The sequence below is a fragment of the Bufo bufo genome, chromosome 4, assembly GCF_905171765.1.
Source record: "Bufo bufo chromosome 4, aBufBuf1.1, whole genome shotgun sequence".
Classification (NCBI taxonomy): Eukaryota; Metazoa; Chordata; class Amphibia; order Anura; family Bufonidae; genus Bufo; species Bufo bufo.
In genome coordinates, this window is record NC_053392.1 from 198,581,575 (window position 1) to 198,606,787 (window position 25,213).

At 42.9% G+C, this 25,213-nt stretch overlaps 1 protein-coding gene across 1 annotated transcript in view; it reads left to right on the forward strand.

Annotated features, from left to right (window-relative positions):
• Nucleotides 1-25,213, forward strand: part of SAMD7 (sterile alpha motif domain containing 7) — a 73,109-nt gene that overhangs the window by 29,974 nt on the left and 17,922 nt on the right. Inside the window, exons 6-7 of the mRNA XM_040431069.1 lie at nucleotides 7,955-8,076; nucleotides 12,236-12,346. Of these exons, the coding sequence (XP_040287003.1) occupies nucleotides 7,955-8,076; nucleotides 12,236-12,346 (233 nt within the window). The remainder of the gene's footprint in view (nucleotides 1-7,954; nucleotides 8,077-12,235; nucleotides 12,347-25,213) is intronic.

The window sequence follows — 25,213 nt, forward strand, 5'->3', positions numbered from 1 at the left end:
GCGGGCGGCCCATGGACATCTGTGACTGATATGTAGGCTGCGGCCTGTTAGTGAGCTATGCCCTACTGTACTATGGGCTGTTTATTATCCCCTTTTTACCATGTTTTTCAAGCTATTTTCGTTTAGGGTCATCATTTGATGCTACTTTGAATGTGTTTTTTTTTTAGACAGAACTTATGTAATGTATTGTTCGAAATGTTTTATGTTTCCACAGTCAAAAAACCTAAAACGCAATGGAACAGTTGCAGAGACCAGTTCCGTCGGGAAATAACAGAGAAGGAGCGCAGTGGTGAAGGTGGATCCCGCAAAAAGCCGTACATGTATATCGAACAGTTACGGTTCCTTAAACCAGTTATGGATTTGAGGCTGTAAGTTTTGTTCATAAATCATAAAGCATGTTTGTAACTGTATGTCATTGCCCGCTATTTGTATATTTGAAGACCTTTCATCCAGATTTGGTCTGAAATATATGATGGCTGTGCCCTACCCATCTGATTATATTTTTTTAACAGAGGATGCACAGTTTGGTTTTGTGCTGACTTCTAGTTGATGCTTGGAAGTTCTTTTTTATGTTGGCTTCCAACCCGCCTGAGCCAAAATCACCAAAATCACTGTTTAGCAAAGTATGCCAAGAAATGTTTTTTTGCCCTATCCCTTTATATATACAGACAGAATTTCCACACTTGGTTAGCTCAGGAATGTGTTGACATTTTTTAAACTCGGACAGCTCTAAAGAACCATGAACCTACATAATGGTCTTAGGCTATTTGAACAATATTCAAAGCAACAGTCCGCCAATTGTTTGATTACGTAATTTGACAACAAATGTTTAGGGCAAACATTTGTAACCCTTGTTGGTTCTGTGTCGGCTGACCTTATATTTAGGACATGCAGCACTATTTTGCTAAGAATTGCATTATATTCAGAATGTTAGTTGTGGCTAATGTCCTATATATTTTTTATCTGATTTGCCCTACAGTACTGTGGACAGCCTGGATGATCCGGAGGCGGAGGAATCTCAGTTTTCCAATCTTGGAGGTGCTGAAACTCCAGCTGTCTTCTCGCTAGCGTCCACTCCAACCCAGACCCCGGCTGAAGATCCACAACCCCAGCCAAGGGAAATGTCAAGGCCTGCAGTGGGGTGCCCTGCACCAGCCCAACCACCACAGATGAGGCGAAGGAGGGGTGGCACTCAGCCTTCTTTGGGGCTATCTACTCAGGAAATAATAGATTCACAATTTATTGACTACCTAGCCCGGAAGAGGGAGGACGTTCAGGAGGAAATAATGATGAGGGGGATGGCACCATTGCTGCGGCGTGTTCCTCCAGAGAGGCAAAGTAGTTACATGTCGTCTACAGCAAATGTCCTAGAGATGTATGCCTCCCCATACCAAGGGAACATAAATTCCCTAATAGATACAGTGGGGCGCCAGGTGATCTTGGCCCCAAATTAAATACCCACCACCTATCCACCTTGCCAGCCACCAGTCCAAGGGCCTTCGGTCCAGCCACAACGATTTACCATGAGCCAAACCACAAACCCCCCTTTTCCCAGGCCAATTGTCCAGCCCATTATACATCAGGGGCCCCGGATCAGGGGAATGTTCAGCATTAACCCTCTTATGGGGCAACCAGTTTTACCAGGGATTTGTTAAATTTGTGAAAAAGTGTATGTTTGTTTTTTAATTTATGTATCCTGTAACATTACTGACATGGTTTGTCTTTATTTGTTTGATTTGAGGTGTATAGGATAAGTAAAAAACATAGTTTAAAATCGCTTGCCTCGTGGTATTGCTTGTAAACAAAATTATGTCATCATTTCTACACATTTTAACATAAAAGATAGACACACACACAGTTTATCAAGTACTATTAGTTTAATAATTGGCATACTTAAGAAAAATATTCATTATTCAATGAGGTATTAGGTTTTTTGGCCAAGATTGCAAATATATTTAATGATGTATTCCAAAGTACACTTTGAACTGCATCTGTAGTCATTTTCAGTTTAATGGCCAAAAAAAACTCAGCCCACAAGCCCACATCAAGGGTCCTCATTATCTTGTGAGTCCCTACACTCAACTACAACATAAATTCAAAAAGCTATCTAGAAAGAAAAAAAAAAACGACCAAGCCCGGAAGATATCAAACCCAGCCACGAATAGCGTCCAACTGCCATGGCACGGTCCCCTCTGGGATGCTGAAAAAGTCTGCATACATTTCTCGAACTGCAATGCCTGCAGTACCAGATCATCTATGCAGGGTCAGATCCAAACCCACACCTGATGATGTTGGAAATGGCAGAGGAAGGATTGTGCATCCTGGTGAAGTTTTTTAGAACAACACAAGCTTGAATCACCAGGGTAGCATTCTCCGGATCCATCTGTATGGATGACCTAAACACCCTCCACTTGCTGCAGAGTATGCCAAAAGCACACTCAACATACCGACGGGCACGAGTCAACCGGTAGTTGAAAATACTCCTCCTGATATCCAAACCGCGACTGGGGAAGGGCCGCATAACATGGGGAGTCAATGAAAACCCTTCATCAGCCACGATGACAAATGGAGCCGGCGGACCTGCATATCCGGGCAGTCCTCTGGACTCGGGCAGGGCAAGCTGGTTGACACGAAGCCGCTCACCCAATCTAGAAGCACTAAAGATGCGAACATCTGAAGTGCTTCCGTAGGCCCCAATATCAACCATTATAAACTGGTAGTTACTATCAGCCAAAGCCAAAAGCACTACCGAAAAATATTGTTTATAATTGAAGAATCAGGTGCCAGAGTGAGGCGGCTTCTTAACACGAATGTGCTTGCCATCCAGTGCCCCGATGCAGTTAGGAAACTGCGCACATTCATTGAAGCCCTTAGTGATCCGAACTCAATCCTCGGCCTTGGGCTGTGGCATCACCGCCTCTCGGAGTCTGTGCCAGATGACATGACAAGTGTGATGCACAATCCAAGAAATCGTTGAGGTTCCCAAAAGAAACTCAAAATGCAGGGATGCAAATAAGTTCCCAGTTGCCAAAAATCTGTGGGGAAAAAAAACATTAACCCCTTCCCAACCAGCACCATAATGGTACGGCGCAGCGGGACGTGATTTGCCGCCCATCGCCGTACTATTACGGCGGGCTGATCGGGAGGGTGCAGGAGCTGCGCCCGCCCAATCAGCGGCAGGGGTGACTGACAGCTGGACCCCTGATGTATACGCCGACACCGGTGAAAACACTGATGCCAGCGCATTAACCTTTGATGTTTATGCGCGCTGACCGTGGAACATGCAATGTATGGGGAGGGAGCAGCCATCGGGTCCTCGCGCTGCTGTGACAAGGATCAGATGGCAGGGAAGGCAGCCCGATGCCTTACTTAGGCATCATGGCTACCTTCCCTCTTAGCCTGTGAAATTCAGCCCCCTGGATCTCATAGGCAAGCAGGCTGTAAGTGAATTACACTAGTAATACACTTACAGCCAATGCATCACAATACAGAAGCATTGTGATGCATTCAAAAGGGGATCAGACCCCCAAAAGTTGAAGTCCCATAGTGGGACAAAATAATAAAGTGGGAAAAAAATGCTAAGTTTCAAATAAAAAAAAACGCATCTTTTTCCCATAATAAAGTAAAAAAAAAAAAGTAAAAAAATAGGGAAAAAGTAGACATATCACATGACCTAACCCCTCAGGTGAACCCCGTCCCAAAAAACGAAATAAAAACTGTGCTAAAAAAAAAACTTTTTTTTGTAACCTTAATTCACTAAAAGTACAACATCAAGCGATCAAAAAGGCATATGCCCCCCAAAATAGTACCAATCTAACTGTCACCTCATCTCGCAAAAAATGAGCCCCTACCTAAGGCAATTGCCCAAAAAGTTAAAAAAAACTATGGCTTTCAGACTATGGAGACACTAAAACATGTTTTTTTTTGTTTCAAAAATGCTTTTCTTGTGTTAAATGTAAAAAAAAAAAAATATTAGGTATTGCCGCATCCGTAACAACCTGACCTATAAAAATACCACATGACCTAACCCCTCAGGTGAATACTGTAAAAAAGATCAAATGAAAACTGTGTCAAAAAAGCAATTTTTTGTCACCTTACATCACAAAAAGTGTAATAGCAAGCGATCAAAAGGTCATATGCATCCCAAAATAGTGCCAATCAAACCATCATCTCATCCCGCAAAAATGATACCCTACCTAAGAAAATCGCCCAAAAACTGAAAAACTATAGCTCTCAGACTATGGAGACACTAAAACATGATTTTTTTTCTTGTTTCAAAAATGATATAATTGTGTAAAACTTACATAAATAAAAAAAAGTATACATATTAGGTATTGCCACGTCCATAACGACCTGCTCTATAAAAATGACCTAACCCCATGAAAGCCATTTTTTTGTCACCTTACATTACAAAAAGTGTAATACCAAGCTATCAAAAAGTCATACGCCCCCCAAATTAGTACTAATCAAACCGTCATCTCATCCCGCAAACAATGAGACCCTACTCAAGACAATCGCCCAAAAAATAAAAATAAACTATGGCTCTCTGAATATGGAGATACTTAAACATAATATTTTTTTTTTCACAAATGCTGTTATTGTGTAAAACATAAATAAAAAATACATATTAGGTATCGCCACGTCTGTAATAACCTGCTGTATAAAAATATCACATGAACTAACTAACCCCTCAGGTGAACACCGTAAAAAAATAAAAATAAAAAGTGTGTCAAAAAAGTAATTTTTTTTCACCTTACATCACAAAAGGTGTAATACCAAGCGATCAAAATGTCATACGCACTCTAAAATAGTACCAATCAAACCGTCATCTCATACCGAAAAAAAATGAGCGCCTATATAAGACAATCGCCCAAAAAATAAAAATTAATTATGGCTTTCAGAATATGGAGACACTAAAAATTCTTTTTTTTTTTTTATTATGTAAATCTGAAACAAACAAAAACAAAAAAGTCATATTTGGTATTGTCGCGTCCGTAACAACCTGCTTTATAAAAATAGCACATGATCTAACCTGTGAGATGAACATTGTAAATAACAAAAAATAAAAATTGTGTTTTTGTTACCTTGCCTCACAAAAAGTGTTATATAGAGCAACTAAAAATCATATGTACCCAAAAATAGTACCAACAAAACTGCCAACCTATCACATAGTTTCCAAAGTGGGGTCTTTTTTTGGAGTTTCTACTCTAGGGGTGCATCAGGGGGTCTTCAAATGTGACATGGCAGCTTAAAATTATCCCAGTGAAACCTGCTTTCTAAAAACCATATGGCGTTCCTTTCCTTGTGTGCAATGCCGTGTGCCTGTACAGAAGTTTACGACCACATATGGGGTGTTTCTGTAAACTAAAGAATCAGGGCCATAAATATTGAGTTTTGTTTGGCTGTTAACCCTTGCTTTGTTAGCGGAAAAAAATGGATTAAAATGGAAAATCTGCCAAAAAAGTTAAATTCTGAAATTTCATCTCCATTTTCCATTAATTCTTGTGGAACACCTAAAGGGTTAACAAAGTTTGTAAAAATCAGTTTTGAATACCTTAAAGGGGTATAGTTTCTAAAATAGGGTCATTTTTGGGTGGTTTTTATTATGTAAGCCTCACAAAGTGACTTCAGACCTGAACTGGTCCTTAAAAAGTGGGTTTTGGAAATTTTCAGAAAAATTTCAAGATTTGCTTTTAAACTTCTAAGCCTTCTAACGTCCCCAAAAAATAAAATGGCATTCACAGAATGATCCAAACATGAAGTAGACATATGGGGAATGTAAAGTAGTAACTATTTTTGGAGTTATTACTATTATAAAAGTATAGAAATTAAAACTTGAAAATTTGAAAATTTTTCCAAATTGTTGGTAAATTTGGTATTTAAAAAAAAATAAAAATGAAATATTTTGACTCAATTTTACCACTGTCATGAAGTACAATATGTGATGAGAAAACTGTCTCAAAATGGCCTGGATAAGTAAAAGTTATTACCACATACAGTGACACATGTCAGATGGCCTGGGCAGGAAGGTGAAAACTGGCTCGGGGGTTGAAAGGGTTAATAATAAGGATTTATGGCATCAGGAAAATGCTTACTTAAAGAAAACATTTGATGTCCCATTTTACAAAAAAAGAAAACATTCGATGTCCCTTTTTAGTACCTAATTTCATACCAAAAACATTTACAACAAAGCGAAACACTACAACAAAAATGGGGGTGTGGGCCCTACTCTGACAAGCTCTTTTACACTTAGTGTGGTCACGCCATTTTCATGGTGAATGTATGGGCAACACATGATGATGTGAACATTCTATCAGCATGATGTTGGCGTGCCCAGACAAAAAAAAGAGCTTCACATACAACACTACCTTTAATCTTTGCATGTCATTTGGCTATTAAAATTACAAACTATTTAAATTAACAATAGCACAAATAAATAAGGGACAAAGACTGGTAAGTTCAGTTTACATTAGCACATGTGTAACATCAGGCACTTAAAGAGCCATGTTACTAATGACATAAGCCCTCTACATTACTGTTAGCAATAAAAGAACATATTGCTTACCTCAGCGCGACGATGGGCCTTTACTCAGGAGTAATGCAGCGCCTCATAATTGTGTCCTGGAAGCTGAGGACAGTACGTAGACACAACAGCAGGCAATCAAATGTAGACACTGACATCCTACAGAACGGCCAGAACTTTTCAGGATACTGACGAAGATCAGTGTACAGGGTATGGAAGTGGTCTCTCGTGTACCGTTGGGAAATAATGGGATGGACCCAAGGTCTTCTCTTTCTCCTCGGTTCCTCGTCCAGCAGAAGTGACTGCTGTCTGCTTCGCCAAGTAAAAAGCCAGTACAGTATGGCCTCATCCTCAGAGTCATCGCCATGGTAAAACAAAGACTCAAAACGCACGAATCCTATGAAACCAAAGCCAAGGAATCGAACTACACTCTGTAGCCTGGAAAGACTGCAGAAAATGGCCACCAAACACTCAGATGACCAGCATATATACCAGAATCCTGGGTGGGGATAGTTACATTTCATTAAATTTCAGCCTTCTGTTTTTTGGGGGCCGCAAAAAAAAAACGGAAGACACACGGAAGCACAACGGCCATAATTTGCGGACCAACGGAACGGATGCGGAAATAAAAAAAATGGAACACGGATCCGCGATTTGCGGACCGCAAAACACATACGTTCGTGTGCATGTAGGCTATAGAACATGCTGCGATTTTCACGCAATGCACAAGTGATGCGTGAAAAACAACGCTCATGTACACAGACCTATTGAAATGAATAGGTCCGGATTTAGTGCGGGCGCAATGCGCTCGCATCACGCATTGCACCTGTGCGGAATACTCGCTCGTGTGAAAGGGGCCTTAGATTTCTGGAATGTATTGGGCTTGTTCACACGACCGTGCCGTGTTTTGCGGTCTGCAAATTGCGGATCCGCAAAACACGGATGCCGCCCATGTGCCTTCTGCAATTTGCGGAATGAAACGGACGGCCCTTTATAGAAATGCCTATTCTTGTCCGCAAAACGGACTCATACTTTTTGCCGGGCCATGGAACGGAGCAGTGTTAAAGTGAATGGGTCCGCACCCGAGCCGCAAAAAAATGCGGCTAGGATGCGGAACCAAACCACGGTCGCGTGAATGAGCCCTAACACTGACATATAATGCTATGTGACCCCTTCAGTGCTACGGAGGTCAGTACGGGAGCTTCTGCTGACGCAAGCCTAAAGGCGCAATGGCATCTAAAAACCTGTGGTTTGCAACTTTTTTATGGCAGAAAACTGTCATGGAGGAGTAGAGAATTTGCTATTGGTTTTCAGGTTATAATTTCTTATTTTGTATATGAAAAGTATAGTATGGTAAATTGAGAAAGATTAGCTCATTTCATTATACTTTTTAATAAATATATATATTTTTCCCCTTGTGTTTGAAAAAAGGCGGACATGGCCTCTTCCTGAATAGAGAAGAGATGCCCACTCTTCAGGATATTCGTAAATGGTCTTCTCAGGATGTCTATAACTTTGTGTCCAGCCTGCCAGGATGTTCTGCTTATGCACAGGTGAGGTGGTTGTGATATCTGTTGCCTTCTCACAAGAGATGAGCTAATGTGCTGGCTGAAACAGTACAGAGATGGCAGCCTATGAATTCATAAGTAACTCATTGCTGGGGTAGAACATTTACTAGCAAAACAAACTAAGATAAAAAATATAAATAAATGATTTCACATTTATTTGCCACCTAAAGGGGTTGTCCGACCTAATACTCAGAATTTAAAAAAATATGCACCTGTTCACATTCCCACGCTGGAGCCCCTTACATGTGCCGCAGGTACAGCAGACCTGTGGACAGATGAGTGTATTTTTTTCCTTTTAATTGGGCACAGGTTCCGAGGTTTCTGTTTGTCGGCTCCTAGGCTGGACAACCCCTTTATAGGGAACTTTAAAGTCTTAAAATGCTCTAATAACAATAAATGCTGATCAGGAATGTATTGACTGGATCATGATATGTGATCAGGTTTGTAGAAAGGAATTGCATTGGGACCTCCAGAATTTTCCCAGCCTGTGCTCACCTATAGTGCAGCTTGTTTCAGTACAATAACAGTCCATATGTCAAGAATGAGATGAATGGAAGGAGAGGGTTTAGGTAGGGTTTATCGATGTATGGTGTGGATGATAGATTGGTTAGCAGCCTGATGTCTAATAGGGTTAATGTAAAACATGCTTAAAGCGTCACTGAGCTTTCAAGACTCCGCATTAGTCAATAGTACAGTGTGTGTACACAAGGAATAACACTATTTCTGGCCACTTTATCACTTGTATCCGGCATTGTTTAGAAGTTTTCCACTGTGCTTGCTGAATATCTGGTTTGCAGTTCTCTAAGAGATGTTGGATGAAGGCTAGCTGCCATGCACTGCCCATACAGGGAGGATAATCTCCTTCCTATCTGTCTTCCAGTCACTTAGAAGCAACCCCAGGATAATGGAGGACATTACAGAGAGCTATAAGCTTCCTATGTATCTGTGCAGTCTGTGTGTGTGTGTGTGTGTGTGTGTGTGTGTGAATGTGTGTGTCTCCTTAGCTCCTGCTCACTCCTCCCCCTCCCCTCTCCATAGACATGTGTACTATGATCCTCCTGCATGGTTGATCTGTCCTGGATGGGAATAAGGCATTTTCCAAAGTGAAAAGCAATTAGCTGAGGGGGGAGAGTCTTGTAAACAGCCGGTAACAGGAGAACTCGACATTGCTCATTGATAAAACATATTACAAAGTTTCTTGTGGTTGCTTGTACTATTGATTTATGTAAAGTTTTGTGAAAAGTTAGTGACCATTTAAGGTAAATCAGGAAAATATAGCTCTTCCAATACAGAGGAAGTTGAAACAAGTCAGGCAAGAACAGATTTACTTTGGACTGTGCCTGATTGCATGCACGGTGTATGGCACTGTACAATAAATGCTGAGTCTTTACTACACAGCAATGCAGAAATCTCCATAAATGATTGCTGAGTACATATTGTCACATTAAATCATCTGAGAGTGCATCACATGTTACCAGAACACATACATTTCAGTATTGCTTTGGGGAGTTGTCCAAACCTCTGGACGTGCCCTCTACTTTATATTCACTTGGAGTGCAGAATTACCAGGCTGAATTCAGTAGTGAGCACTCCTGGCTGTGAGCTAAGGGAAGGCAGATTTACATTCTGGTGATGAACTAAACGTGCTTCCAGCATTAGTTACTATATCTAAGTATTCCTTACTGCTTGACTACTACACTTACTTGCATTCATTCTTAAACAGAAAACATAATCTGAATAGACATTAAAGAAGAAGAAGCATGAAAGTTAGTAAATGTCCTGCAGTCTCCTGGATGTGACATATGCCTAGAGAGAAACCATGGCTGCATATTAAAAGTTTAGCACAGGATCTCCCTAAGGCTGGGTTCACACGGGCGAGATTTCCGCGCGGGTGCAATGCGTGAGGTGAACGCATTGCACCCGCACTGAATCCGGACCCATTCACTTCTATGGGGCTGTGCACATAAGCGGTGATTTTCACACATCACTTGTGCGTTGCGTGAAAATCGCAGCATGCTCTACTGTATATTGTGCGTTTATCACGCAACGCAGGCCCCATAGAAGTGAATGGGGCTGCGTGAAAATCGCAAGCATCCGCAAGCAAGTGCGGATGCGGTGCGATTTTCCCTCATGGTTGCTAAGATGACAGTCTATTCACTGTATTATTTTCCCTTATAACATGGTTATAAGGGAAAGTAATAGCATTCTTTAATACAGAATGCTTAGTAGAAGGTCGATTGAGGGTTAAAAAATAAAAAAATTAACTCACCTCCTCCTCTTGATCGCATAGTTGCCGGTCTCTTCTTACTTCTTTAATCATGAGCTGCAGGCTGAAAAGGACCTGTGGTGACGTCACATCACATGGTCCAATCACATGGCCCATCACCGTGGTGATGGACCATGTGATTGGACCATGTGATGAGCTCAGTGACGTCACCACAGGTCCTTTGACAGGTCCTGAAGAAAGAACAGGAGACCGGCAGCTACGCGATCAATTGGAGGAGGGGAGTTAATTTTTATTTTATTTTTTAACCCTCAATTGACCTTGTACTAAGCATTCTGTATTAAAGAATGCTATTATTTTCCCTTATAACCATGTTATAAGGGAAAATAATTACATCTACACAACACCGAACCCAAACCTGAACTTCAGTGAAGAAGTTCGGTTCTGGGTACCACATTCAGTTTTTTATCACGCGCGTGCAAAACGCATCCTGAGCCAAAACGTGACGCCCGTGTGAACCCAGCCTAAGGCTACCTGCACACGGGTGCAGGCTGTCTAGCAGAAATTCCCCATGAATTTCCATGCAGAATTCTGCGCATTTCCACAACAAAAACCATGCTTTACTTGTGGTGAAATCCGCACAAAAGAACTGCACAAAGAATTGACTTGCTGTCGATTTTAAAATCCACACGGCAGGTCAATTACCACCCAGAACGAAAAAGCTAAGTGTACATGAGATTTGTCTAATCTCATATGTTTTTGCTGGTACTGTATTATTCTGCACTTTTTCCTCACGAGAATCCACATGGAAAAATCTGTGCAGGTAGCCTAACAAAGCATTCAATCCACAGCTGTCCATGCAATCCACTGATTTGAATGTTAGATTTGGAAAGTGGTTGAACAGTGCAAAAGGATATAAATATTAAAAAGTAAAAAAATAAAAAAATACATGACAAAATAAATCGTAACAATCAGCATAAATACTATGTAACAGACAGTAAATAAGTTACATGAGTGATACATATAAACCTACAAAAAACCTCTCTGTCTATAATTGACAGCACAACGTTCCACCTGGAATAACATACAATGTCATAACAAAAAAGCCAGTGGAGATAATATATCCAAATTCATATCACTTTATTATGTATAAAATATAGAGAGAAAGGGCAAGATGGAAAAAGTATACAGAAAAGCAAAGGGCATATATTCCACTAGACTGTCATGTATCCCCACAAGGCTAATAAGCACTTACCGGGTACCAGGTCCGTGCTGTGACTCACAAACATCCAATGTGCGCCAAAGAGGTGTATAGTATATGATATACACACCACAGTGGAGAATTGCATAGTATAATACAATTATCTCAAAGAAAATTTCATGAATGTTAGTGCGATCCACAGCCTACGTCCATGGTAACCGCAAGCAACATATATATATGGTGCCTGGTACCAAAATATCCACAGCCGAATCTAAACACAGCACACGATAATATATATATATGACCTGATCAATAACATAGGCCTAATATGGATGCTGTATATGGCAGTGTCTATAATGGTGTCTCGATAGACACATTTGTCCTGGGACGTACCTGAAGACATGACCCAGCCCAGATGGATGTAATAGCCCTAAGCGCAGGACCTCGACGCGCGTTTCACCTCAGCGGCTTCGTCAGTCTTTGTTGCAGTCTTTGTTGCAATTTTTTATGCAGGTTTTTTAGACAACCCAGAAGTGGATTCAAAATGAATGGATATAGTAAGGAGGGACTTTCTGGCTGTGACTCAAAAAGCTGCAGCAAATACTGCAGTGGTGTTTTTCTAAAAAAAAAAAAAAAAATGCTGCATGTGAAGCCACCCTAACAGCTTCATTATATCATTACTTCTGTACCTTACATATTTGTAATTTTTTTCCTTCTAGGTGTTTAAAGACCATGATATTGATGGACTAACCCTCCCTTTACTGACAGAGGATCACCTCTTGGACACAATGGGGCTGAAGCTTGGACCTGCACTCAAAATTCGCACACAGGTAAATGTAGGTTCAGATTGACCACCAGAGCACTGGAAGATCCTCCGGTGGGCCCAGGATCTGAAATGATAAGACCCAAAGATCCAGGAGAAAAATAACAAATTTACTGTCTTTGGAGCCAATCACTTGCTTTTAGGTTCTATTTCTTTGATTCAAAACCTATCAAACTTTATTGATGATATAGGGGCTTGGGCCTCAAGAAAAATTTCCTCTGGTGGGCCCAAGGAACTCCAGTCCGACACTGGGTAAATGTAATACACTGTTAACCCCTTACCGCTGACTGATGTACTACAACATCACTGAGTGTGGTAAATTAAAGGGGTTGTGCAGGCAATATATTGATGTCCTATAGGACAGGTCATCAATATCTGATTGGCGAGGCTCCGAAACCCAGCACCCCTGTGATCAGCTGTTTGAAGAGGAGGCGGCGCTCCATGCGTTGTCTCCCTTGCAGTGGCAGCGTAGTGTAATTAAAAGTACTCAGTCCATTCAATTACACTGCACCGCCGAGACTTCCAAAACAGGTGGTGTAATGTACAGGAGGCAGCGCTCGTATGGGGCGCAACTTCCTCTTCAAACAGCTGATCAGCAGGGTTCTAAGTATCACTGATCAAATACTGATGACCTATCCTGATCCTGAAGATGTCATCAATATATATTGCCAGCACAACCCCTTTAACCCTCAGTGCCATAATAGCACATCATGGTGACGGAGCAGGCACAGGAGTTGTGTCTGCTCCATCACTTGTGGATGTCATAAGTATTATACAGCTGGCACCCTGCTCTCACTACCAGGTTTGTCAGAATTAATATTGTCGGTCACCTTGACTTTTCCCAAAATAATAGAATAAATCATTATCAAAAAGTTGCATGTGTCCCAAAATGGTATAAATAAAAATTACAGATTGCCCTGCAAACAATGAGCCCTTGCTTGGCTATGTCTGTAAAAAAAAAAATGGATGTCAATATTGTGACACAAAGCAATCTTTATTCTAAGAATTTTTATTTTTATTTTTTAAAAGTAGTTAAATATAAAATAAATTTGGTACCTCCATAATCATTCTGACCCACAGAATAAACTGAAAAGGACCTCTTTGCATAGACACATAGCTGTGGTTCACCTGATTAAACGCTGTTTTCTTTTTGTTGATCTGATACTTTTTCTTAATATGCAAATCAGGCCTTTGGTGCAATGAGGGCATCACCATTGCTCTTGTTGCACCCAAGCTCTCCTCCTTTCTGTGGTCAGCCCCTCCCTGGCTGCTCTGCCACTGCCTTGCCCTATCAATTAAAGCAGCTAGGGAGAGGCTGGTCACAGAAATGGATGGAAATTGGGGCAACAAGAGCAATAGTGATGCCCTCAATGCACCAAAGGCCTAATCTGCATATCAGGAAAAAGTATAAGGCCTCCTGCACACGAACGTGTGCTGCCATTTGCCGTATTGCGGACCGCATTTGCGGATCCGCAATACACGGGAGCCGTTCCGTGGGCATTCCGCATCACGGATGCGGACCTATTCACTTCAATGAGTCCGCAAATCCGGAGATGCGGAATGGTGCGGAACGGAAGCACGGAACGGAAGCCCACGGAAGCACTACGGAGTGCTTCCGTGGGGTTTCATCCCGTACTTCTGTTCCGCAAAAAGATAGAACATGTGCTGTCTTTTTGCGGAACAGGCAGATCGCGGACCCATTAAAGTTAATGGGTCCGCGATCCGCTGCGGCTGCCCCATGGTCGGTGTTCATGCATTGCTGCCAGCAGCACGGCCACCAGGAGCACACGTTCGTGTGCAGGAGGCCTAACTCTGGAACGGAGTCTCGGATCAACAAAAGAAAAAACACATTTAACCCCTTAACGCCCAACGCCCTACATGTACGGCACGCTTATCAGGCAGGTGCAGGAGCTGCTCCCGCCCGATCCGCGGCAGTATGCTGTATGATCCTGCTGTATGCGCCGGCATTGGTGAAATCACCGATGCCAGCGCATTAACCCCTGCACGGCTGTGGTCAGCGCGCATGTGCGATGTCTGTGCAGGGAGGAAGCAGCCATCGGGTCCCCGTGCTGCTGTGACGGGGAACCGGCAGGGACGGCAGCATAGGCGTGCGCACTGGGTGTGCCGGGTGTTCCGGGGCACACCCTAATCAAGCCTGCTGGCCGGTGAATACTAATGAAGCGCTCATTAGTACCGGAGGACCAGGAAGTGGTGAATGCTATGTACTTACCGCTTCCTGGTCCTCGGCTGTCGGCTGTGCAGGGCTGCGCACAGCGTGAGGGCTTTGTGACATCATGCTGTGCGCGCCAGTTCAGAGCACAGCCAACAGCAGGGCGAGGAGCGGTGGCGTCCAGGAGCAGAGAGGTAAGTGGTTTTTTATTTTATATAAAATGAGGCTGCTGGGGACATAAAAGAGGCTAATGAGAAGCATAATGGGGGCTAATGAGGCATATGGGGCTAATGAGGCATATGGAGGCTAATTAGGCATATGGGGCTATTGACAGGCATAATGTGGGCTAATGAGGCATAATTGGGGCTAATAAGGCATAATGGGGGCTAATGAGAGGCATAATAGGGCTTATGAGAGGCAAAATGGGGGCTAATGAAGCATAATGGGGGCTAATGAGGCATAATGGGGCTAATGAGAGGCATAATGGGGCTAATGAGAGGCATAATGGGGGCTAATGAGGCATAAAGGCTGATAATGGGTGCTAATGAGGCATAAGGGCTGATAATGGGGGTTAATGAGGCATAAGGGCTGATGATGGGGGCTAATGAGACATAAGGGCTGATGATGGGGGCTAATGAGACATAAGGGCTGATGATGGTGGCTAATGAGGCATAATGGGGGCTAATGAGGCAAAATGGGGGCTAATGAGAGGCATAATGGGGGCTAATGAGGCATAAAGGCTGATAATGGTGCTAATGAGGCATAATGGGGACTAATAAGGCATAATGGGGTCTAATGAGGTATAATTGGGCTAATGAGGCATAATGGGGGCTAATGAGAGGCATAATGGGGGCTAATAAGGCATAAGGGCTGATAATAGGGGTTAATGAGGCATAAGGGCTGATGATGGGGGATAATAAGGCATAAAGGCTGATGATGGGGGCTAATGAGGCATAAGGGCTGATAATGAGGGTTAATGAGGCATAAGGGCTGATGATAGGGTCTAATGAGAGGCATAATTGGGGCTAATGAGACATAATGGGGGTTAATGAGAGGCATAATGGGGGCTAATAAGAGGCATAATGGGGCTAATGAGGCATAAGGGCTGAAAATGGGGGCTAAAGGCATAAAGGCTATATATATATATATATATATACAGTTGCAAGAAAAAGTATGTGAACCCTTTGAAATGATATGGATTTCTGCACAAATTGGTTATAAAATGTGATCTGATCTTCATCTAAGTCACAACAATAGACAATCACAGTCTGCTTAACCCCTTCATGACCTTTGACGTACTGTTACGTCATGGGAACCACTGAGTTCCCACAATTTGACATAACAGTACGTCATAGTGATCGCGCGGGCACCGGAGCGGTGCGCGCGCGATCACTGCAGGGGCCCGGCAGTCCGTGGTAAAAGCCGATGCCGGTGGATTAACCCCTTCTATGCCACGGTCCGCGCTGACCTTGACATAGAAGAGGTTTGTGTCGGGTAAGGGAGAGCATTGAGTCCCCGAGCTGCTGTGGCGGAGACCCGATGCGATACAAGGCAGCCCGATGCCGTGCAGAGGCTGCCCAATGCCTTGCACGGCATCGGGAACTGCCTTCTACGGGAGCCGAGGAGATCCAGCCTCAGGCTGGGTCTCCTAGGCAACCTGTTAGTGTACTACTCACTGTAGTACACGAACAGGCAATGCATTACAATACAGATGTATTGTAATGCATTGCAGAGGGATCAGACCCCCAAAAGTGAATTTCATAAATAAAGTAAAGTAAAAAAAAGTTTAAAAAAATGTGTTTTTAATAAAATTAATAAAGTAATAAAATTAATAAAGTAAAAAAGAAAAACAAAACGCCCCTTTCCCCTTATTTTATAATAAAAAACTGAAAGAAAAAAAAACGGTGCCAAAACATCAATTTTTTGGTTTCCTTGCCTCACAAAAAACATAATATAGAGCAATAAAAAATCATATGCACCCCAAAATAGTACCAATAAAACTGGCACCTTATTCCGTAGTTTCCAAAATGTGGTCACTTTTTTGAGTTTCTACTGTAGGGGTGCATCAGGGAGGCTTCAAATGGGACATGTCATCTAAAAACCAGTTCAGCTAAATTTGCCTTCCAAAAACCATATGGCGTTCCTTTCCTTCTGCGCCCTGCCGTGTGCCCGTACAGCAGTTTACGATCACATGTGGGGTGTTTCTGTAAACCGCAGAATCAGGGTAATAAATATTGAGTTTTATTTGGCTGTTAACCCTTTGGCTGTTAACCCTTGCTTTGCTACTGGAAAAAATGTAAAATCTGCCAAAAAACTGAAATTCTGAAATTTCATCTCCATTTTCCATCAATTCTTGTGGAACACCTAAAGGGTTAAGAAAGTTTGTAAAATCTGTTTTGTACCTTGAGGGGTGTAGTTTCTAAAATGGGGTCATTTTTGGGTGGTTTCTATTATGTAAGCCTCACAAAGTGACCTGAATTGGTCCTTATAAAGTGGGTTTTGGAAATTTTCAGAAAAATTTCAAGATTTGCTTCCATACTTCTAAGCCTTCTAACGTCCCCAAAAAATAAAATGTCATTTTCAAAATGATCCAAACATGAAGTAGACATATGGGGAATGTAAAGTAATTACTATTTTTGAAGTTATTACTATTTATTATAAAAGTAGAGAAATTGAAATTTGGAAATTTGCTAATTTTTCTAAAATGTTGGTAAATTTTGTATTTTTTTATGAATCAAATTTTTTTTTTTTACTTATTTTTACCACTGTCATGAAATACAATATGTGACGAGAAAACAATCTCAGAATGGCCTGTATAAGTAAAAGCGTTTTAAAGTTATCACCACATAAAGTGACACATGTCAGATTTGCAAAAAATGGCCTGGGCAGGAAGGTGAAAACAGGCCCGGGGTTGAAGGGGTTAAACTAATAACACACAAATAATTAAATGTTACCATGTTTTTATTGAACACACCATCTAAACATTCACAGTGCAGGTGGAAAAAGTATGTGAACACTTGGATTTAATAACTGGTTGAACCTCCTTTGGCAGCAATAACTTCAACCAAACGTTTCCTGTAGTTGCAGATCAGACGTGCCCAACGGTCAGGAGTAATTCTTGACCATTCCTCTTTACAGAACTGTTTCAGTTCAGCAATATTCTTGGGATGTCTGGTGTGAATCGCTTTCTTGAGGTCATGCCACAGCATCTCAATCGGGTTGAGGTCAGGACTCTGACTGGGCCACTCCAGAAGGCGTATTTTCTTCTGTTTAAGCCATTCTGTTGTTGATTTACTCCTATGCTTTGGGTCGTTGTCCTGTTGCAACACCCATCTTCTTTTTGAGCTTCAGCTGGTGGACAGATGGCCTTAAGTTCTCCTGCAAAATGTCTTGGGAATTCATTGTTCCTTCGATGATAGCTGTTAAGGGGGGATATTAATCACCAATATTTATGCAAATATCGATAATTAATATTCATAAATGGGAGGAGCCGTCTCTTGATGACTCCGCCCATTTATACCTAAATAAACATAAAACACTACTGATTACCTCTGATTGCCTATACATAACACTGAACTACACTACGTACGACTTACTATCACCATACTACGGCGGCGACTAGTAAAAACACCATACACTGTATTATGAACAATAAGGAATATTTATTACACAATACAATTATACAAGTCTAACAATATGCTATATCTATATATATTCATAGATCAATGGATATGAATATATATACATACAGAAGTACACACCGCAGTATAGAAATGGTACTACAATAAACACAATACAAGCCTAACTACTCTACACAGCACAATCCCAAATTCCACCCCACACACTATCTATATAATACCATAATACATTTATACACACAAATATCAATAACCTACCCGCCTGACTAATCACTGTCCCTATGGGGTACAAGGAGTTAAACACAATGGTGGCTCTGCAGGGGATTAATACCTGCAGGCCAAGGGACACAGGGTTATGAGTTATCAGGGCAGTGGTAGCAGGGATCAGGCATTGAAGGGGTTAATGGTCAGGACTCTGCAGGGACTGGGCAATGCAGAGGTTAATGCTCTGCAGGGATTTATTCACACACTATATGTCACAGTCTAATATTTGCTTATAATTATATATATCTATATCAATGGAATAGATATATATATTTATAGCAGCACACAACAATATAAGTAACAATACACTATTACGGTACTAACTACACTAACACATTCCCCAGTCCTCCCCAACATCTAACTACAATTGTACTAATCCCTACGGGGAATAACCAGGGGTTATTACGGACTCAGCCATTTTTCAGAGCCATGTGGCCTCTCTTCAGGGTGCAGCTCCCATGTTTGTCATTGCAGTCCAGGAATCCAAGAAGCAGCATGTCTGCCATGCTGGGGGTTTTATAGCACCAAAAGCAGCCCCCCCCCCCTCCTTCTTCAACAGGAGGGTGATGACATCATCGTGGGGTCGTGTGACGGAATGCTAGAGCTGAAACAAAGGACTTCCTGCACAAGCTGTAAGCCCCCAGCTGCTGCCACATAACATTACACACTCCCACGTCATAAACGAACCAGGCTGATCAATACATATATGTATACTACCCAACCTGGGGGCACTTAGGTATATTTATCCATATAGATGTTTGGGGCACATCTACCTGCATGTACATATATCACAATATCATAAATGGGCAGTAATAAGCCCACCTGCATATGGATATATTATACATAGAGATGTATGCTGACAAGGGGGCATACATACATCTCCATGTATACACCCATACCACCTGGACCGGCCCATGCAAAAGGGCCAATATACATGCATATATGTAAGGGCATATATACATATATATTTAAATCCAAACTTCCCTCAACAATCCCCCTGTTGTCGCAATTCGACAATAAACTTTAGGGAAGTGTTGGGATATATTTGCCCCCTCAACCCCCCTCTTGGTAACAGTTCAGGAAGGACTGAAGTAATATGGTCCTTAGGTACCTAGTCATCACCCATCGTGCACTAACACCTCCGACCTGCCCTTCAACGTAACCAGGCGTCTCCATCCATAGAATACACCGTCTTCTTCTCTGGAATTTACTTGCATCTTACATTATGATCCTCAGGTGTCAGCCACTCCCTATGTAGTCTATTTCTGACTCGGGAATGGCTTCACCTTCGCTGTTTTTATCACTCCACTCAGCGACCATGTTCTTTCTCTTTGCCAGTGTTGTTCTTCTGGCGTCCGTCACCCCCAATGTCAGTGCCAGTCTATCGGTGTCAGTCACTCCCAATGATTCCAGAATGACTTTACCCTTAATCCATGTAGCACCTCCTTATGGGGTACGGACGGCCATAGGCTGACCTTTTAACACAAGTACAACTTTAGACTCAGTTGTTGGAGAGGTTCTCCCATGGACAGATACGTAGGTCTTTACAAGGCAGGTCAGAATTTCTGGTAAGAGGTGATGTCAAAGTACCTAAATACTAACTGCGGGAAAGAACACCGCACTCACTGACATTCAGTCCAACCCTTACAAACGTCACCGTTCTTGGGGTTAAAGTGGCAAATGAACTTGGTAAAGGAGGGGGGGGGGCCTGTCCCTAGGGAATCTACTCTTCCCCATTCACACAAAAACAGGTCACATCCCTCCCAACACCACCAGATTCCATTAAATGTGTGTACCCATAGAGACTCATGCAACCTGGCATATGTCTACACCTCCAAAGACACAGGTAGGTCGCAGACCCCTGTGTCAATGGGAAACGACTATAGGATGCAAATGTGTACAGCCAAATAATAACTCACCACAGTGTGTTGGGAGAGTTTCCTTGGGTGTGGGCTGTCACACATTTGTACCTAGAGTGTCTATGGGTACACCATCGAACAACAAACACAATCAATAAATGTACAATACAATGTGCTATGGGGTTTCAGGGTAGTACAAGTTATACGTCCCGAACCCTCATAGGAAACAAAGTGTGTCCATACAATATTTGGCTACAGGAACAATGTTTGAGTTATGTCCTGAGCCTCCCCCTGGATAGTTCTGTAAAGTTCTGTCTGGTTCTGGTGTATTTGGTAAATAAGTCCCTTGACCCTCCGATGACGATGACCAGAACCAGAAGAAGTTTCACTGGGTGAAACAAGTGATAGTAGGTTCTTCCACCCGAACGTCTCCCAAGTCTTCCTCCAGAGCCTTAAATAATGCTCCCGCTGGATTGTGGCAGTCTTCCATCTCTAGAACACCTCTAGGCAGAGGTCGCTTAGTTGCCAAAATCCAGTGGGATCCTCTGGAGCTTCACAACAGTGTCAGGGGGAATAACTGGTCTCTGTGGCGTCATCTGGGTATTTCCTCTGCTCCATATAAACACACCTATGGCAGAAGAAAATACCAGGCGCTCCTGGGGGATTTCTCCCCTCACGGTGCAATTAAATGTCAAAAATCCCAGCACCAATACCTTTGACCCATGAGTAGAGAAAGGCATTGGGCTGCCCATTATCTCACAGGACCCCTCGTTATCCTAACACTGGTGTCTGAACACCCTACCTTCAGAGGATTGCGTCCTCTGCTACACATCCCTCTGCACCAACAGATAAGGATGGCCACCCTACTAGGTTAGGATAACTAAAGTGCTGTGGACAAAGCACCATCTTGTTATTGATGGCACCGCATCCCCGTCCACCCATGTGTACCCAGGCTGATTTCCCCCTGTGATCCCGTCTTGTGGGGGCACGCAGAACCAATGGCATAATCATGCCCTGGCTCCCCAGGACCCCACAACACAAGAACACAGTCCACACTCTGCTGCCAAACACTCTGCGTCCAATCCCTATCAGAGCTGTGCTACCTGACCGGACTAGAATCAAGTGCGCAGCACAACATTACACCAATGTTGTCTGTCCGCCCCAGTCCCCAGCGCAACACAGCCCTACCGAAAACCTTGAGCACAACAGCGCTATCTGTATCGATCCGAGACGCTGGCTGCCCAGAATAATATCACATCATCCTTTGTGTAGGATTTCCCGTGTGAAATTATCTGCTCGCGAGCCTATACGTTCTCGATCCACAGTATAACACTGTTCCACTGCAAGGGGACACAGAATGAAACAAACACAGCAGCGACTGGACTTACAGCAAGGAATGTAAACTACAAAAATCAGCATGGTGGAACACATCCGTAGACAAGGCCCACCACCACCAACATCAAGAAAAACTTACAAACAGATAACAAAAACACACAACATGGACATACACAGGGAACAAACGGTGTAACAAATCGTACAGGGGTGTCAAATGTTGCCTAGCCTAGCTTGGCCACTCTGACCCCTCAGCAGCTGGTGATGATGCCGAGAGGTAACCCCGTTATGGCCAGGCTGACTAGACCCCACTGCACAATTTGTTACCTGGCTGATACTGTTGGACACATTGCAATTACTTGCACAAGGGCAATTCCTTGCAATGTGTCCTTTGTTCCCACACCTGAAACACGTGACTTGGTTTCCTGTCCTGTGTGTTATGTTCCTATCTGTTTTGCAGTGTCTCGCTATGTGACCTAGGCCACCACAAGCAAAACATCTGATGTTTGCTCTGCATGGCCCAGGTCCATCTACACTGCAGCCGTGCTCCCTTCTCCTGAATTGTTCCATCCTCAGGGACGCACTCTTCACCATAGTTCTTTTTCTCAAAGTCAGGGAAAAATCTCTGTTAGACTGGACCGGCTTGACCTGATGATTAGACCGGTCACAGACTACTCTCCCCCCTTGTGGCCCTGCACAGGGCAACATTTTGGGAGATTCCGACCCTGGCTTTATGGAAAAAGAAAGGGCCGGCACCAACTTGGTGATAACCTGTTGCATGCCAGACAATAGCTGGGACCTTACAGCAACCTGAGCCTTCAATTTGGCTACCGTCACGTCAGTAGAGGCAGTCCGCTCCTTGAAGGCCTTGACCTCAGTATAAGACTGAGTCAACTTATCCTCAATTTCCTCCTTCTGCCTCTGCAGCTCTACTAACTGTGACTCTATCCTAGCCACCTGCGCATCTCGGTCAATAGTAGACTGCACATTCTCTGCCAGCTGTGCCCGCAATGCCGAAACCTGGTCCGAATTACTGGTACAGCACTGGCAGTGAATGGCCGGAGGAATTGTCTCCGTTGACTGAGACACCAGCGCCACTTCCTTTGGCTTACAGATGCTAGCCTCAAACGTATGAACGAGTTTGGCCAGCATCCGAAGCCGTTTGGTGGCCTTGTTCAAAACCGTCCGTTTGTTAACACATAGCTTGTCGTAACTACAAGCCTGTGTTAACAAATCGGACCACAGCATTTCTGCTGACTTGTGAGTGGTGGGGAGGATGGGGTTAAATGTGCTGTGTTTAGCTAGCTGGTGTAGTGTGGAGAAGTCCATACTCCCGTTTTGATGAGAGGTCATCTTCCTTGGTGTTGTCCTTTGTTGTCCCTTGTATGCTGCGTGGAGAAGGTCCTGTAGTATCTGGAACGCCTTCTCCCGCTCAGCTGGACTTCTCTGTTCAGCTCCAACGGCGATGGTCCTCTCTTCAGTGACGTATGCGACGACTTCTCTCCAGTGTTCAGTGGGCGTGCAAGGCAATCAGAAAATCGTTAATACACAAATCAGAAAGATTTAAATTCTCTGCTGTAGAGATTGCTCCGTGTTTGGTTCTGATTGAACAAAACGCTTTACCTGTACGAACTATCAGGCAATGGACGCTCAGAATCCACTGAACGCGTCCCTCCCGCCTGACTAGTTCACAGCGTAAACGATTTTTTTTTTCTCCAAAAACAAACACAGAAAACAAATTCCTAGCAGTGGGCCTGGCTCGCCAATGTTAAGGGGGGATATTAATCACCAATATTTATGCAAATATCGATAATTAATATTCATAAATGGGAGGAGCCGTCTCTTGATGACTCCGCCCATTTATACCTAAATAAACATAAAACACTACTGATTACCTCTGATTGCCTATACATAACACTGAACTACACTACGTACGACTTACTATCACCATACTACGGCGGCGACTAGTAAAAACACCATACACTGTATTATGAACAATAAGGAATATTTATTACACAATACAATTATACAAGTCTAACAATATGCTATATCTATATATATTCATAGATCAATGGATATGAATATATATACATACAGAAGTACACACCGCAGTATAGAAATGGTACTACAATAAACACAATACAAGCCTAACTACTCTACACAGCACAATCCCAAATTCCACCCCACACACTATCTATATAATACCATAATACATTTATACACACAAATATCAATAACCTACCCGCCTGACTAATCACTGTCCCTATGGGGTACAAGGAGTTAAACACAATGGTGGCTCTGCAGGGGATTAATACCTGCAGGCCAAGGGACACAGGGTTATGAGTTATCAGGGCAGTGGTAGCAGGGATCAGGCATTGAAGGGGTTAATGGTCAGGACTCTGCAGGGACTGGGCAATGCAGAGGTTAATGCTCTGCAGGGATTTATTCACACACTATATGTCACAGTCTAATATTTGCTTATAATTATATATATCTATATCAATGGAATAGATATATATATTTATAGCAGCACACAACAATATAAGTAACAATACACTATTACGGTACTAACTACACTAACACATTCCCCAGTCCTCCCCAACATCTAACTACAATTGTACTAATCCCTACGGGGAATAACCAGGGGTTATTACGGACTCAGCCATTTTTCAGAGCCATGTGGCCTCTCTTCAGGGTGCAGCTCCCATGTTTGTCATTGCAGTCCAGGAATCCAAGAAGCAGCATGTCTGCCATGCTGGGGGTTTTATAGCACCAAAAGCAGCCCCCCCCCTCCTTCTTCAACAGGAGGGTGATGACATCATCGTGGGGTCGTGTGACGGAATGCTAGAGCTGAAACAAAGGACTTCCTGCACAAGCTGTAAGCCCCCAGCTGCTGCCACATAACATTACACACTCCCACGTCATAAACGAACCAGGCTGATCAATACATATATGTATACTACCCAACCTGGGGGCACTTAGGTATATTTATCCATATAGATGCTTGGGGCACATCTACCTGCATGTACATATATCACAATATCATAAATGGGCAGTAATAAGCCCACCTGCATATGGATATATTATACATAGAGATGTATGCTGACAAGGGGGCATACATACATCTCCATGTATACACCCATACCACCTGGACCGGCCCATGCAAAAGGGCCAATATACATGCATATATGTAAGGGCATATATACATATATATTTAAATCCAAACTTCCCTCAACAATAGCAATCCGTCCAGGCCCTGATGCAGCAAAGCAGCCCCAAACCATGATGCCCCCATCACAATGCTTCACAGTTGGGATGAGGTTTTGATGTTGGTGTGCTGTGCCTCATTTTCTCAACACATAGTGTTGTGTTTCTTCCAAACAACTCAACTTTGGTTTCATCTGTCCACAGAATATTTTGCCAATACTGCTGTGGAACATCCAGGTGCTCTTGTGCAAACGGTAAACGTGCAGCAATGTTTTTTTTGGACAGCAGTGGCTTCCTCTGTGGTATCCTCCCATGAAATCCATTCTTGTTTAGTGTTTTACGTATCGTAGATTTGCTAACAGGGATTTTGGCATATGCCAGAGACTTTTGTAAGTCTTTAGCTG